This window comes from Malaya genurostris, chromosome 1, assembly GCF_030247185.1.
Source record: "Malaya genurostris strain Urasoe2022 chromosome 1, Malgen_1.1, whole genome shotgun sequence".
NCBI lineage: Eukaryota > Metazoa > Arthropoda > Insecta > Diptera > Culicidae > Malaya > Malaya genurostris.
The window spans coordinates 166,025,160-166,039,815 of NC_080570.1; the positions used below are offsets into that span (position 1 = coordinate 166,025,160).

General features: G+C 36.2%; 1 protein-coding gene across 7 annotated transcripts; it reads left to right on the top strand.

Moving 5' to 3' along the window:
- The first annotated feature begins 241 nt into the window (after nt 1–241).
- Nucleotides 242–12,142, top strand: LOC131426688 (neuromedin-U receptor 2). Of its 7 annotated transcripts, none has more exons than XM_058589597.1 (6): nt 243–347; nt 1,445–1,668; nt 6,182–7,153; nt 7,493–7,731; nt 10,345–10,465; nt 11,203–12,142. In XM_058589597.1, the coding sequence occupies exons 3-6, from the start codon at nt 6,247–6,249 to the stop codon at nt 11,970–11,972; spliced, it is 2,037 nt and encodes a 678-aa protein (XP_058445580.1). In that variant the 5' UTR covers nt 243–347; nt 1,445–1,668; nt 6,182–6,246; the 3' UTR covers nt 11,973–12,142. The 7 variants fall into 7 exon arrangements, with proteins under 7 accessions (XP_058445577.1, XP_058445579.1, XP_058445580.1 ...); XM_058589595.1 differs by having other exon boundaries at nt 247–347; nt 1,394–1,668; XM_058589594.1 differs by lacking the exon at nt 1,445–1,668 and having other exon boundaries at nt 242–347; nt 6,097–7,153.
- Nucleotides 12,143–14,656: the final 2,514 nt, after the last annotated feature.

Here is a 14,656-nt window from a genome sequence, read left to right on the forward strand (position 1 = left end):
TCCATTAGTAAAATGTTATGTGATTCGATTGTATATTGTGAGAATATGTAACTTATTCTGCCGAACATTTCTTTAGCAGCATCTTTAGACGAGGAGCAGTCATGTTCATGCGAAATTCATGCAACGTTCGAAATATTGCGCGCCTTAATATGCCGATTGTCTCATATTGGTGCTTCGTGAGATGAACTTGCTAGCAGATGCCCAACAGAATTCAGTGTGCTGAAGTTAGTGTTCAGTACAGCGCGGACCGTCGTACATTTCGCAAGTGTTAGAAAACGAAGTAAATGCTAGCAAAAAAATAAGGTGCTTCAACGTTTGATTACTCCTTCTATTCAAATTTCGTTATCGTAAGTTCAATAATGTAGAGTTTTTCGAATAAAAAAAAAGGATAATGAAGATATTTAAATTTCGATAGTAAATAATCTAAGGTGTGGCCGATAGAGAAGTTCAAAATGTAGTGTCTAACACCGATCATAACGATCCTAGCTAAAATGATAAATTTTTGTACGAATATGGTAGTCTGACTGTTGAAATTACAATTCGTAGTGTTCATCACAATAGTGAGTCCTAATCAATTTCGGTGTGTTTTTGTGTGGGATTTGCTGTACTCAATCATATGTATGAAGACTCATTGGACCAATCCAGAAGCATTATAGAGTTTTCTTGTACCATCCTCGATACAATAAAAATAACCAATCTCATGCTTACTTGCACATATATAAATAAAAAATAAATAAATAAATAAATATATATTATGGTTCTGAATTTCAAATTATGTCTTTGTTGGAGTGAGTCTCTTCAGTTCATTTATAAGACGTAATTAGCATCTCGAACCTGGCAAACGACGGGTACTCCACATACTTCCTGGAAACGAGTCGGCCGTAGCAATGAGTACATTAATTCGGCAAGTGCTGTTCATTTCGGGCTACTTGATGAGCAAAACCACTTGAACTCGAAGAAAAAAATAAAACAGCAAATTCTACCAAAAAGTTTTTTGTGTTGTGTTAGATTTTCTAATTTTGGGACACTGGAATAGAGTCCTAATTATCATTTGAATTATTTAGCCTTTGTAGCAAGGTACTATTAATTCAGGTACTGCTTTTGCCGTTTGTAGCTCGAGTCGCGTTTTTTTTTAAACGTTGCAACGAATTAATTGGTAGAGAATCAATCACCGTGAAGTTTATTATCTAACAAAGACTTGCCGGGATCGCTATTACTCGAGGGTAATGATTTCTAAAAGTTGTTGCTAGCTTGGAAAACGAGTTGAGCTCGCATAATTTCAAGTAACAAGTTACAGTACTATAAAGATTATACAAGGGGATAATGTGCTTATTCATTATCGCGTCGTTTATTTGATCGGGTTTTTTTTCTATGCGTTCTTGGATATCGATAGCGATATACACTTAAGTGTGTAAAAGTAGTATCCGGTTGATTTTATGAACAGAGGCAATGTCATTGTAAATACATGGAAGATACGCGATCTGCTTACCAACGGGTAACATTGACTGAATGGCCAAACATCTGCAGTCGGGTATACTGGATCGATTGTACCACTTACGAAAACATTTAATGGATTTCTGTATTTAAAACCACTTGAAGCTCTATAATTTATGGTGATTCCAGTGTTTAAGTGTTTGGATTTGTTTTGTGAGAAGTGCATATGATTCGGTGAGTAACGTAATTACTACATTCTTTAAACAGGTTCTAGAATAAATTTCAAGGATAGTTGCATCTCAGTGAATTTTGTTGAATCCCATCGATCCGATCACCGGCCCGTTTGAGTACGATATCGGTCCAATCTTTGAACTGCGATCGGACTATCATCGGACAACTCTGCACCATTTGCATCAACCGCGTGACGTCCTTATCGATATCAAGCTATAGAGCATCGTGCTCCTTGATTTGCTTTCTTCTTCATTCTCTTGCTCGGAACAAAAATTCTCAAAATGTTGGCTCAAAATTCTATTCACTCTTATTCTGTATAACAACGTATTGATTTTTCGATCGAATGTGGTTCGATTGAATCTTAGTTACCTTTGATTTTGCTAAAGTTTTTGGAAAAACAAATGAAATACAATCGAAAAATCAATACGTCGTTATTCACAATAACGGTGAATGTGTAGTGTTTTCGGGTATGTAATTTAATTGTCCAAGTTATCAAGTATTTCCGTCTTGGTAAATATGAAATAAAACTTTGTTCTCGGTTATACAAGGTCCGCTTTGTAACTTTTTTTTAAACATGCAATAAAACACAAACGGTTCATCCGATTTAAAATTTTAATTTTTCATATTAAAGTACAATCCTTCCGGTTAATTGTGGAATATAATTTCATTCAAATGGCTGCCTCGGTTGGCCTTGCAGTACGCCATACGGTCGGTCCAGTTTTTTAGTACATTTTCGATTGTATGCAGCTTTATTTCAGCTATGACTGCACGAATGTTGTCCTTCAAGGGTTTGAATTGTCTCTGTCTTGTCCACATAACACTTATCTTTGAAAGCCCCTTAAAGATAATAGCTCCGAGGCGGCCAAACGACATCCGAATTTCGACTGATAATTCGATCTTCGAAGACTGTGCGCAGAAGATCGATCGTAGCGTTGGCTGTGTGGCACGGAGCGCCGTCTTGATGGAACCAAATGGTGTCCAAGTCTTCCTCTTCAAGTAACGGGAAGAACCAATCGCTAATCATGGCGCTGTGGTGCTCGCCATTACCCGTGGCGGCCGCTCCTGCCTCATTTTCGAAAAAAAATGGCCTTATGATGCCGCCAGACCAAAATCCGCACCAAACCGTCACTCTCTGAGGATGCATCAGCTTCTCCATGATAACGTGCGGGTTTTCCGTCCCCAGATGCGACAATTTTGCTTATCACAATACCCGCCGAGATGAAAATGTGCCTCATCCGAGAAGATGTTTTTTTGGCACACATTCCGTAACATTACCATGATTTTCAAAGTAAAACTGCACTATTTTCACGCGTTCCTCAAGCGTATACACAACCATTTTCATTCAGCGGAAGGATAAAACTAAGTTTCTGTCAAATTAAAAAAATGTTAGATGGCGCACCCTGTAGTAACTAGACGTGATTCGACGCTCGATGTTTACAAAAAAAAATTGGCGGTCGCTCAAAAAGAAGGTGTTGATGCAAAAAAGTTGGAAAGGAAACATCTTTGTCGGTTCTGACCTACCAATACATGCACACATCGGCAGTTCTGTCGAAGCCGAAGAGGAAAATAACGAATGTCTGGTCGATCTAATCGGCCAAGTGCAAATAGACCTTAGGCATCTTAGAGCTTAAGCAGTGTGCCTTTAAAATTTGCTTAATGTATAAAAAAAAGACCTTCAGGCCGACCAGACCGACCCGACTTCGATTTATTTTCTGCCTCGGCTATGGCTGAGCTTTACATGCAGTTGTGTGCATGTGCAGCTCAGCCATAACCCAAGAAGAAAAATGTCGAGGTCAGGTTGGTCTGATCGGCCTAATGCGGGTCAACCTTAAGACGAATATGTTTGAAGCTTTCAGGGATTTACCACAATTTTTTTTATTCCGTACTCCCTAACTTCTCATTATTCCCTATACATATTTAAAATCTTCTTTCTATTTCGCATATTTTGTTTTTAGACATTTAAACCCTATGCTCGCCACATTGTAATGTGTTCGATCATTTTAAGCATTTGTTTATGTATTCCTTCCATATCCATTTTTGTTACAACTATTCGCTCAAAGTCCACGTAAAACATGACAGATTTAAAAATTTATTTTTGATTAACGTTTACATTTAAAAAATGAGCTTTGTTTGAATGGTGATAAAAAAAAGCTAAAACAGATAGTTACTTTCGATAAATTTACCATGGAAGGTAATTATTTAAGCTTGCTGGCAAAAAAAATTGCACGCCCTTGCGAGCGGCCTTCCGGCAGTTAACCAAAACATTCGCAATGGCGGACGAAAATATGCGTGTAGGCATGTATTTGAGTTCTCATTTCGTTCTATTTATTATTTTCTCCTCGGCTTTCGCGACAAAATTGTTGGAGTAGTGCTTACGCTTCAGGCTGACCCAGAAATTCTCGATAGAACGCACATCGATATTCAGCCGCTCCAACGATTGCTTCGACGTCAGATTGAGCCAGAACACCGCATCTTCGCCTATATGGTATTTCTTGATGAGCGATAAAACTTCCTGCAGGCATTTTGTACTAGAAATTTCCCCGTTCATATCCAGTTGCGCTTTTTTTTCTTTCGATGCTCTGATTGTTGCCTAATAGTGCCAAGATGTTGTCGATGCCGGAACGGGCAGATGCGTCGTCCCCAAAGTGCCACACGATGTCCGTTTTCGACGCGGTGGGGTGCCGTTCTGTGAACGGAGTTGATTCACTGTTTTTGCCATCAAGGTTAGAGTTTGACTAATAGAGCTGTCAAATTATGATGATTAATGAGTTACTGTGATTGATAGTTTTGTTAGGGGTAGTTTTGTTATGGCAGGTGAATTTGTGATTTTTGTCCATTTTTTTCAAATTCAACCGTTAATCATAAAAAATTACTGTTTTAAAGATACAACTGGTTTAGATTCTCCGAAGTTCATAAATTTCTTCGACGCTTTAAGCACACCAGCACTTCACCATAAAGGCACTGTATGGTGTTTTTCACGATACATTTGAAAAGCTTATTTACAACGCCAAGCTTTAATTTATCAATAAAAAATCACATCGCTTTAAACATTTGTGTAAACAGTGTCGACGTAGCATATTCAAGCACATTTCACTACAGTTGGTGTTGTGTGGTGTGGTTGAAGACGAAACAGTGATTTCTGGTTATTTCATTTGATTTTGTTCATATTACAGATAAGATTCGTTTGATGTTTGGATTTCTATCAGAGATATCGTTTGAGTTTAAATGCTCTTAATCGAATAATTTGGTATAAAAATGCCAACAATTCGATTTGATATTATATTTTTCTAAAATGTACGTTTTGATTTACTCGCCGTTCTTCCTGCACTGGATACGAATTTGCGATCAGCTGATTTGATTTGTACAGGTAGTTTGAAAAGAAGTTTAGACTTCGAAAACATCTCCGGTGAATTGAACTCTCAACGAGTGAGCGCGTCGTGTCGCGTTATTGCTGTGAAATTTCAAGCTTCATTTACACTTCCAAGTATTCAGTTGAACAAAAACCGTATTCATCGTTGAATTAAAAACAACAACACTCAAGATTTTGATATAATTCAAACTGTACCATTTAGCATTTTTAATTTGTGCGGGAACACTCCTCAATGTGTAGATAGAAATAATGCTTTGAACCCGCTGTGCCTTTTTTTTGGAATTGGCTTTTATTACTCTACCATTTAGCGGCGCTTTAAATACATTCAAATGTTGATTAAAAAATGACTACCGCTTATGAAAGGTACATTGCGGCCTATATCTTTAAATGGTATCGAAATTCGATTTTAGAACGGAAGAGAGATAATAAGTATAAAATTTGCTATATTTAGCTTGAATATGTTTGTTCCAATCGCGTTTCTGTTAATAGTTCTATTACATAATACAACGGATTGAAAAAATGTCACATGAACCTCGAGTTTTGTTCAGTTTTCGTTTACGCGATTAAAATTCGATGCTTGATGTATGTGTTACCAAACTAAACAATTGCAGTTCCGTCGAATTGAGATAAATTTGAGTGATTAGATGGAAATAATCGACATTATTGAATAGACATTTCTGGAGCTGAGTCATACTATTGTAAAGATTGATTAGGTATGTGTTGTTCATAAAAGTTTTTCACATGAATTCCCCATCTTGTAAGGGGCACAATTTTCCCATTGAGGCCGTTTAAGTTCAATATTTTACTCTTTTTAGTTCATTTCCAACGTGGGGATAGGGAAGGATGTGGCATACAAAAAAAATGGGGAAATTGAAAACATAAACGGACATCTGTTTGGTAGAAGCCAATTAATCGTAATGATTATTGTCATGATTGGACAGCGAAGCACCGGAAGATTATTTACTGCCTATCTTTCCCCCATTGAGAGATTTTTCGTGTCGTTTTGTTAGTTTCATTGTCCTATTTGAGTGTATAGCCACTTTCTGTTTATTTCGTTTTAGTGCAAATGTGAAGTATACAACATGAAGTCCGATGGCTTTAATGATGGGCGAATATAAAACATAAAAGTTATTTTTTGTATTGCAGACTTAATCCGACGAGAGATAACCGATGTTACGATTAAAACTTTGTAGCATTTCAAGATGTAATTAATGAATCGTAGTGCAAGTATAACGGATGTCAACACATCAATTATTACAGCAATTCATACAGTAATCGTAGACCTTACATCTGTGATAATGAATAGCACTAGTACAGCAGACATTGCGAGTACGGACGGATCAATGCTGTTCGACGCGACGCGGTTTACCTACGACAACATAGATGAGAACTTAACAGAAATTTATGGCCCAAAACGAGATCCGCTGTACGTTGTTTTACCTGTCACCATAATATACGTACTCATTTTTCTTACGGGCGTGATTGGTAATATAAGCACGTGTATCGTGATATCTAAGAACAAGTCTATGCATACAGCGACCAACTACTACCTCTATAGTTTAGCAGTATCGGATTTTTTACTGTTGATTTCCGGAGTACCACAAGAAATTTATTTCATCTGGAGTAAATATCCTTACATTTTCGGAGAAGTGTTTTGTATAGTACGTGGAATAGCGGCGGAAACATCGGCAAATGCGACGGTGCTTACAATAACTGCATTTACTGTCGAGCGATATGTCGCCATATGTCATCCATTTTTGTCTCATACCATGTCCAAATTATCTCGAGCTGTCCGATTTGTTTTTGCCATATGGATTGTGGCAATAATATCCGCTATCCCGCAGGCTTTGCAATTTGGTGTGACAAATCAGTCGGGTGTAGATCAGTGCGTTGTGAAGCGAATAATTATTCATCACTCTTTCGAGCTGTCGACATTTGTTTTCTTTTTCGCTCCAATGACGCTTATAACAGTGCTATATGCATTGATTGGGCTGAAATTGCGGTCTTCCGCACTAATACAGCGCGATGGGACGCTACAAAGACGAAACAATGCCTGCCCTAATAATCGACAGCAAGGAACCACCAGCCAAGGAACGCGGCGGGTCTTGAAAATGTTAGGTAATGTTGTATACTTGAAGTTTCATTATTCTAACTGCGTCTTAAACTGCAATTCATGCATGTGAATCAAAATTATTCAATTACAAACAGAACAAATAAGTACTATGTACGACTTTTATAGCCATAATTCAATTCTAAGATGCTCAGTAATTATCAGTTTTAGAAATAGTACGCTTTCATATGTATTCCGAATTTTTAATTTCATTTTAATTTTTCTGAAAATTTAAAATAAAAAGAAAAACTTGAATAATAAACCTTTAATGATTAATAATTCTTATACTATAAGTGTTACTACATAACTATTTGATTTCTTTTTGAATATTCTTCCTAATTGAAAAGATACCAAAACCGTTACAGTTGCCGTTGTGGTGGCCTTTTTCGTCTGCTGGGCCCCATTTCATGCACAACGTCTGGTGTACATATATGGAGTAGACAAGGATCACCAGCCAACTGACCCACTAATACTAAAGTTTTTCGTAGCTACTACCTATATATCTGGAATACTGTACTATTTGTCCACGTGCATCAATCCGTTGCTTTATAATATCATGAGCAACAAATTTCGTCAAGCTTTCAAGGTAAGTTAGTTTATCTAAAACACCTGATGCTTGGCTGAAAAATTTTCTCTACGTTGCATGACTTTCGTTACTCGTTTTGGTGGATAATCATAAACGCATTTGCCTCCGTAATATAATCCGTCATCACATTTCTGAATGTCGCACACTGGCGATGAGAACGCTTCCAATAACAGCATATTATTCACACTTAGCACCCGCTTTAACTTTCCTCATCAACATCATTACCGCATATATAAACTTTGTAGGCAATAGCTTTGGTTCATCAACATTGATTTTACTTTTCGCAAATAAAGATGTTACGCACGAATGGTCCAAAGATCAATCAAACCTCTACAGGTTCGATTTAGCGACAAGCGAAAGCAAATGTGTTTTGATAGAGTTCTGGGAATATATCGTCCTTTCAGGAAAATATTATTGAATAAACAGCAATACGATGAGGCGAAATTCATCATTTTATGACACACTATTAAAAGTACAGAGCAAATTTATATCTTTTAGATAGTTGAAACATCTACATGCTTTCCAGCATCACCCTGATTGATATTTTCGTTTCGATCAATCGATTCAATTTGACAGAAAAAGGTTTCACAATGACTTTTACCTGTTGCTGCTCGAATCTGTAGTAGTTTTGGTTTCCAAAGAGGTTCTGGGGTGTAGTTACTTCGATTTATCATATTTAAATCACTGTTTATAGACAAACGCCACACATTTGGTTGATGGGCGCTGGAAAAGTTGGAGGAAGATCCACTATTTTATCGAAAAATTGTGTTCAGCAACGAAGCAAAATTGTCGCATCTGGAATGAAGATTAGCTAGAAGCATTTCAAGAGCTACCAATGCATCCTAAAAATGTCACTGTTTGGTGTGGATTATGGGCTGGTGGCATCATTGGGCCGTAATTCTCCAAAGGCGACGATAAGTGGAACGTTACTGTGAATGGCGAGCGATACCGTGATACGATCATTGACTGACATATGTTTTCAACAAGACGGTGCCACATCCCATACGACACGCGAAACAATGACCAAATTGACCGCCGTCGATGAGCGCTTTGTCTCACGATTTGAGCCCGTCAATCTCGGGATCTTTTCAATGGAATGCAAATGTGAAAAGAGAAAACGAATTGGTTAGTCTGCGTGTCGAGTATGAAACGGTAATAAATCACATACATTTTTCAATAATTAAAAGATGGTTTCGCTTGAACGAGTTTTTCGACATTTAGAGAAATATATAAGAAAATTTAACACAGTTTCATACTTTGTTCTGCCACAATTGCAGGAGTTTCTCTTTTCGTGATTTCGATTACTAGATTTTTTGAGTTTTTCTTCGTTGATTTTTTTTTACTAAACCATCCCTTCATTCGGCGTACATATTAAAAAAACGTTATTCTTGATTTTTCGATGGAACTCTTTCTTGTAAATTTCTATCAGCATCTAAGAATAATTTTATCTATCGAAGTTTTCTATTTTCATATTATTTCTAATTTTTATCATAAATAGTCATCTATCGCGAAAATCTTTTAAGATTACTATATTTATAATGTAAATTATTACAAGAAAAATCAATGATTTTTTTCCGTAGTAAGCTTACTTGGTAAACTTATTTGAATATATTGGTTTGAGAGCAGGTTTTGATAAATAGTTTTTCATCACGTTTTATGTTCTTGTTTGTTCGATAATAGTTCAATCAGTCGCTATAGTATGAATTATTTATTCATCGTTTAGACAAAAGTGGAAAAATTGACAAATGAATGATGTGCCATATCTCCTGACAACCGGCTGCCTGTAGTTTTTTTTTTGAATTCTGAAAGTTTATCTTTTCGTGCACCGCATTTTATATTGACATCGTATTGTTTCATAACCCAGATCTTCTCCAAGCCCTACTAATACATCTCCTATCCTGTGATTTTCGTGGGGATGCAGTGGTAACCGCGGTCTCTAGAAACAACTAGTATCGGACTAACATTCCTTCCCTTCCTCAGTAGCACAGTCTTTGGTCGTGGCCGGCGTCGTTATTGACCATGCAATGAAAAGGTTTGAGTGAGTTTGTATGCACAGTGATAATGATTTGCTTCTGCCAAGCATTATTTTGATGGTTCATTGTGCATTTTCATTCATCCGGCCAATCACGAAGTGCAACTACTGGCGGTCTACTTCAGCTCAGTTCAACAAAAGCGGTAGAAAATCGGTAGATTAAAATAAGTTTTTGTTGGTTTATTTGTAAATTGGGGGCTTACTTCATATTTTACTTGTTTCATGTTCTACATTTTTTATCACGGAGTATTTTGTCATTTGCACGTAATCATATTATTTAATTGTCCTCACTGCACAACTACTTTCCGGTGTCGTTGCCACGGATAACATGTTATTATGATATTCCCCATTAGCCTTTAGCAAGTCAGTTTGCTTGAAATAAATTAGATAAACTAGAGTGAGTTAACCAGTAGACGGCATAAATAGCACTTATAAATGATTTTGCTACATTGATACAATAAAATTACTATTCTGAATGTAATTAGGTAAATGTTTTTTTTTTTAATTGTTTTAGTCAAATTGATCATTACCTCATGTGAAAGATTGTTATATCAGATTCATTTACAGTCTGTATTGTTTAGGAGACGCTGGCCCATGGCTGTTACTTTACGCGGAAATCACACTGCAAGGAGCGATCATACCGAACACTATGTCGAAGGGAGCGACATCCACCTGCAAACGAAGGATCTTTTGAATTTTCAGGTTCGTGTTGGTGTTTTCTGAGCTTAGAAATAAAGTCACACACGAGAGCGTATTTTTAATAGCTGCACAAACATCTAAAACATAATTAATTATGTGAATCATTGTTTCGAAAATTAATATTCAATAGGCTAGCCCTTCAGAATTAGACTTCTGCTTTCGAAAACTTAGTTACAGAAAAGTGATCGCGTACAACGGTCAATGCTAGAAAGAAAAACACTTTAGGGGACGGGTATAGCGTGATGGGATAGTCGATGCCTTTCACGCAGCCCGCCTGGGTTCGATTCCCAACCCCACACATAGAGTCAGAAAGTTTTTCTGGTCCGAAGAGGCGAATGACCTAAGATGTTAAAGCCTCTATAATTGAAACAAAAAAAAACACTTTAATATGTTTAATTTTAATTGTATAGTTTTTCCTTTTCACAAATAAATTAAAATTCTACTCATCTTGAAAAGCCAGCATAACCAGAAATTTCTCTCAAATCGGCATCTTCGTTTTTTTTGGGGTTATAACAAATGATACAACATAAGGTTGCAAAAGTGCAAAGTTAGAGAAATATTTTCAAAAATGTTAAAGGACAATAATATGCTTCAGCATAAGAAGAACATCAGCTTCAAACAGTGTTTCTGACATTATAATCTTTTGATATATATGAAGTTTATCGTAGTTGAATATTCCCATGAATATAATAGCTTTCTACGTTTTCAACAATAGTTATTATAAAATATGCTCGTTTTAGGCTCCGTCCAGGATGACAGTTTGTACTCTTCCTCTACACGAAAACAGTCAGTTGATACCATAACGCTCTCCAGGGAATTTTCTTCAAAAAATTATTGCCGCGGAAGACAAATCGAACAGGGAACGGCTGGTTCCCTAACGCATCCAACAAAAGGTGTGATATTATCAGCACATCTGGATTTGTACAAGGATGAAAAGGATGTCTATTTGAGCGTCTTTTCTACAAACGACTCATCTACACAGTTTTCTGTACCTCTCGTGAATCTGAATCGTTCATCCTTTGATGAAATGCAGGAAATTGCCTACCGTGGTACGGACCCATCTCCGCCCCAAAATCCTGTCGTACGCATATCTGTTGAGGACAATCCTAATCATCTGTACAATAGTGTCAACTTTGGTGTGACCAAGCTGGAAGTAATTTACAGCAATCCAGTGGAACTATCGATTTCGTGTACTAATGAGCATAAAGGTTCCCATCGAGATTTCAGGAAATATTTTCAAATTGTGTCATGGATGAAAAACAAACGCCACCAGCATCATCGAGGAACCGTCCATTTTTATAGCCCTGTTGCATGTGGCCCACATCAGACTACAAATAGTGAAAGAAATTCTGGTATATCGATTGAGGAAGATAAATGTCATTTCAAGATGCAGGAGGATAAACAACGGGAGTATGATTTGGAGACGTATATGGAAGAGATAAAATTAAGAGAAAACCTTGTTAAAGTTCCAAAAATTACTACCAGGCTTGGTTTAAAACCCATAACATAGTTATAAATAATGAATAGTTTAAGTGTTGTACAACTTCAACCACTTATTTTCAATAATCTAAAAGATAGACCTTATATGTACCAATTATTCTTAAAACAAAAGTCCAGCACACTGATGTCTCATCGTTTGTTAATACAAACTCCAGTTTGCTTCATATTGAAGTTGTTGAATTTTTGTATGCTTTTTAGATCGCCTCCCTTATGCATTGTCTTAAAGTATTTGACATGGCAGTGTTCAGATTAAATTTTTCATTTCTATATTGTATACATAACACATATTATTAAGATAAGCAGTTTATTGTATCTTCAAAATTTTCCAAAATTTTATTCATTGTGTGTCACTGTACATAGTTATCCTGTTGTACATGTTTTGCTTTCTATTGTATAGTAGTAAAAGAAATAATGATCAATAAGATGTGCTTTTCTCTCGAACTGAACGAACTCCTGAAACAATAATTCTAATATGTTTCAATATGAGGGCACTTCATATTGCGACAACATAAACGAATGATTTGATTTATCTTACCAGAATTCCCACAGCCAGTTGTCTAGATATATCAACTTGGTACAAAAAGAGCTTTTTATGTTGAGCTTTCCTTCGTTGGATAGTAATAGAGCTTTTTTCCAATGAGTTGATAGAATAATGTTTTTTTTTACCACAGTCTTCACATAATAACACTGAATCCGGGTAAACAATAATTATATTGTTTTACTAAATGACACGATGTGGTTTTCTATTAAACAAAGGTAATTATTGTGAGACAGACAAACTTCAATCTAAGTAATCTGAAAGCAGAAAGAATAAAATGACAGGATTGACTCGACGAATTCCATGGAGATCGGGTGAATTTTCCTCCTGAAATGGCGATTCTTTATGGTTACAATACTTAACACAACAATCGCAAATTTCACTTTCCACGTTAAAAAACAAAAAAAAAATTCTAAATTTCTGAGTCCCTTTGATCTTAGTGCCCTAGCGACCAAATGGAAGCGAATTCCTAAGCATTTCACCCTACATTTTGATCATTTTGTCCTATAAAGATGAGACGACAACTCTGAAGATTATTTTATTCATCTGTAATAGAAAAGAATTCTAATAAAACGAAGGATTGGCACAGAAGTTCACTGTTACATAAAATAACGATATAATTGTTAATTATTTTGTATGTTTTTCGAGATGCGATTGAACCATGATGAACACACAGTTTCGTCGAACTTTTTACAAAATGAAAATTGGTAATTTCTGAGCAAAGTCAGAGGTGGTTTTTGTCTCCGGGGCTCGTTTTACCAAATCTTCCACTATTGACGAATACATTGAAATTTTCGCTTCCGGTTGAAGCGGTAAAAACGATATCGGATTTATGCTTAGCGAACAAGTAATGCACTCAAAAAAAAATCTGTGGTGAATAAATCGTTCCTAATTTTACAGCTATCTTCATTTTCAATGGTGTTTCGTGTGTTTCGGTTAAAAACAGGATTCTTTTTTTTTGCGTGAAACTTTACGTAGACCTAAACTAATGTTTCTGTTTTTCATGTTATTGATTTAATTTTATTTACACCTATGTAGCATGTCCATGTTGCAAGCATGCCTAGAAAAATTTATCGAAAAGCTCTGCCTACAAAGCCGGAGATGTTTGTTTCTTCAACCGACCGCTTCTTCAGACAATTGTCCTATTGGAAGAAGAGCATGTTCGATAGCAACAACTCTGTGGATTAAAATTTTGTGCAGGACTGGAGTTATCGAATACCAGGGATAAAGTATAATTTGGCTGTTCAATGAATTTTCTGAACATGTCTGTATTATTTTTATCACCCTTAGCTAAACTGCGCATACTCGCATATCTGTCCCATATCGATTTTAGCCAATTTTGAGTTAGCTTGAGGAATGAAATCTATCCTCAATATCCTCTCAGAAATTGTAATAAAAGTTTAGGGTTTGTTCAGTAAAATGTGAAAAAAAAATATCAATTCATGCCTGTCCCATATGCAAAGTACCCGCATATCAGTCGCATTCAGTGCAAATTTCAATAATTTCATTTGTTGCAATATTGGAATAGCAAAAGTGTATTACCGATATTGTATGTAATAATATCATGATTTAGCATTAGGTAGTACAATAAATCAAAAAATTCGGAAATAAAATTTTAATCTCGACTTGCCGATTTTCCATATGGGACTGATATGCAGGTATGGGCAGTAAAGGCTCAATTATTACCTTGAAACGATAGATCAGATTAAAATCCTTATCTGCTATCTCAGCACTAATTTCCGGTTCTTCAAAGAATCTCCGAGTATTGCTTCCATCAGGAAACACCTCTTCGGCTAGGAAATTTCCGCTTTGGTGTTTTAAAACAACATTGCGCATTCAAGGATTAACATTCTCTAACGTTCGTTTCTCAGGCACTGGAACTGTATTGGATATCCCACGAACTTGACACGATGCACTGGGTTTCCTTAAATTTCAAATTATAAATTACACTGATTCCGACCTACCAATACCAGTCCTAATGATAATGCAGAGAATATCTTGGTTAAAATAAGTAGTAAAAAGTGTTGAACTGAGGTTCTCTCCATACCTTAAACCACTTGAATGCACAGCAAAAAATTATGAAATTTACTCTTGACACAAATCCGCATATGAAACAATTCATAAGAAAGTCGTTCGAAAAATTATTAAATTTTACA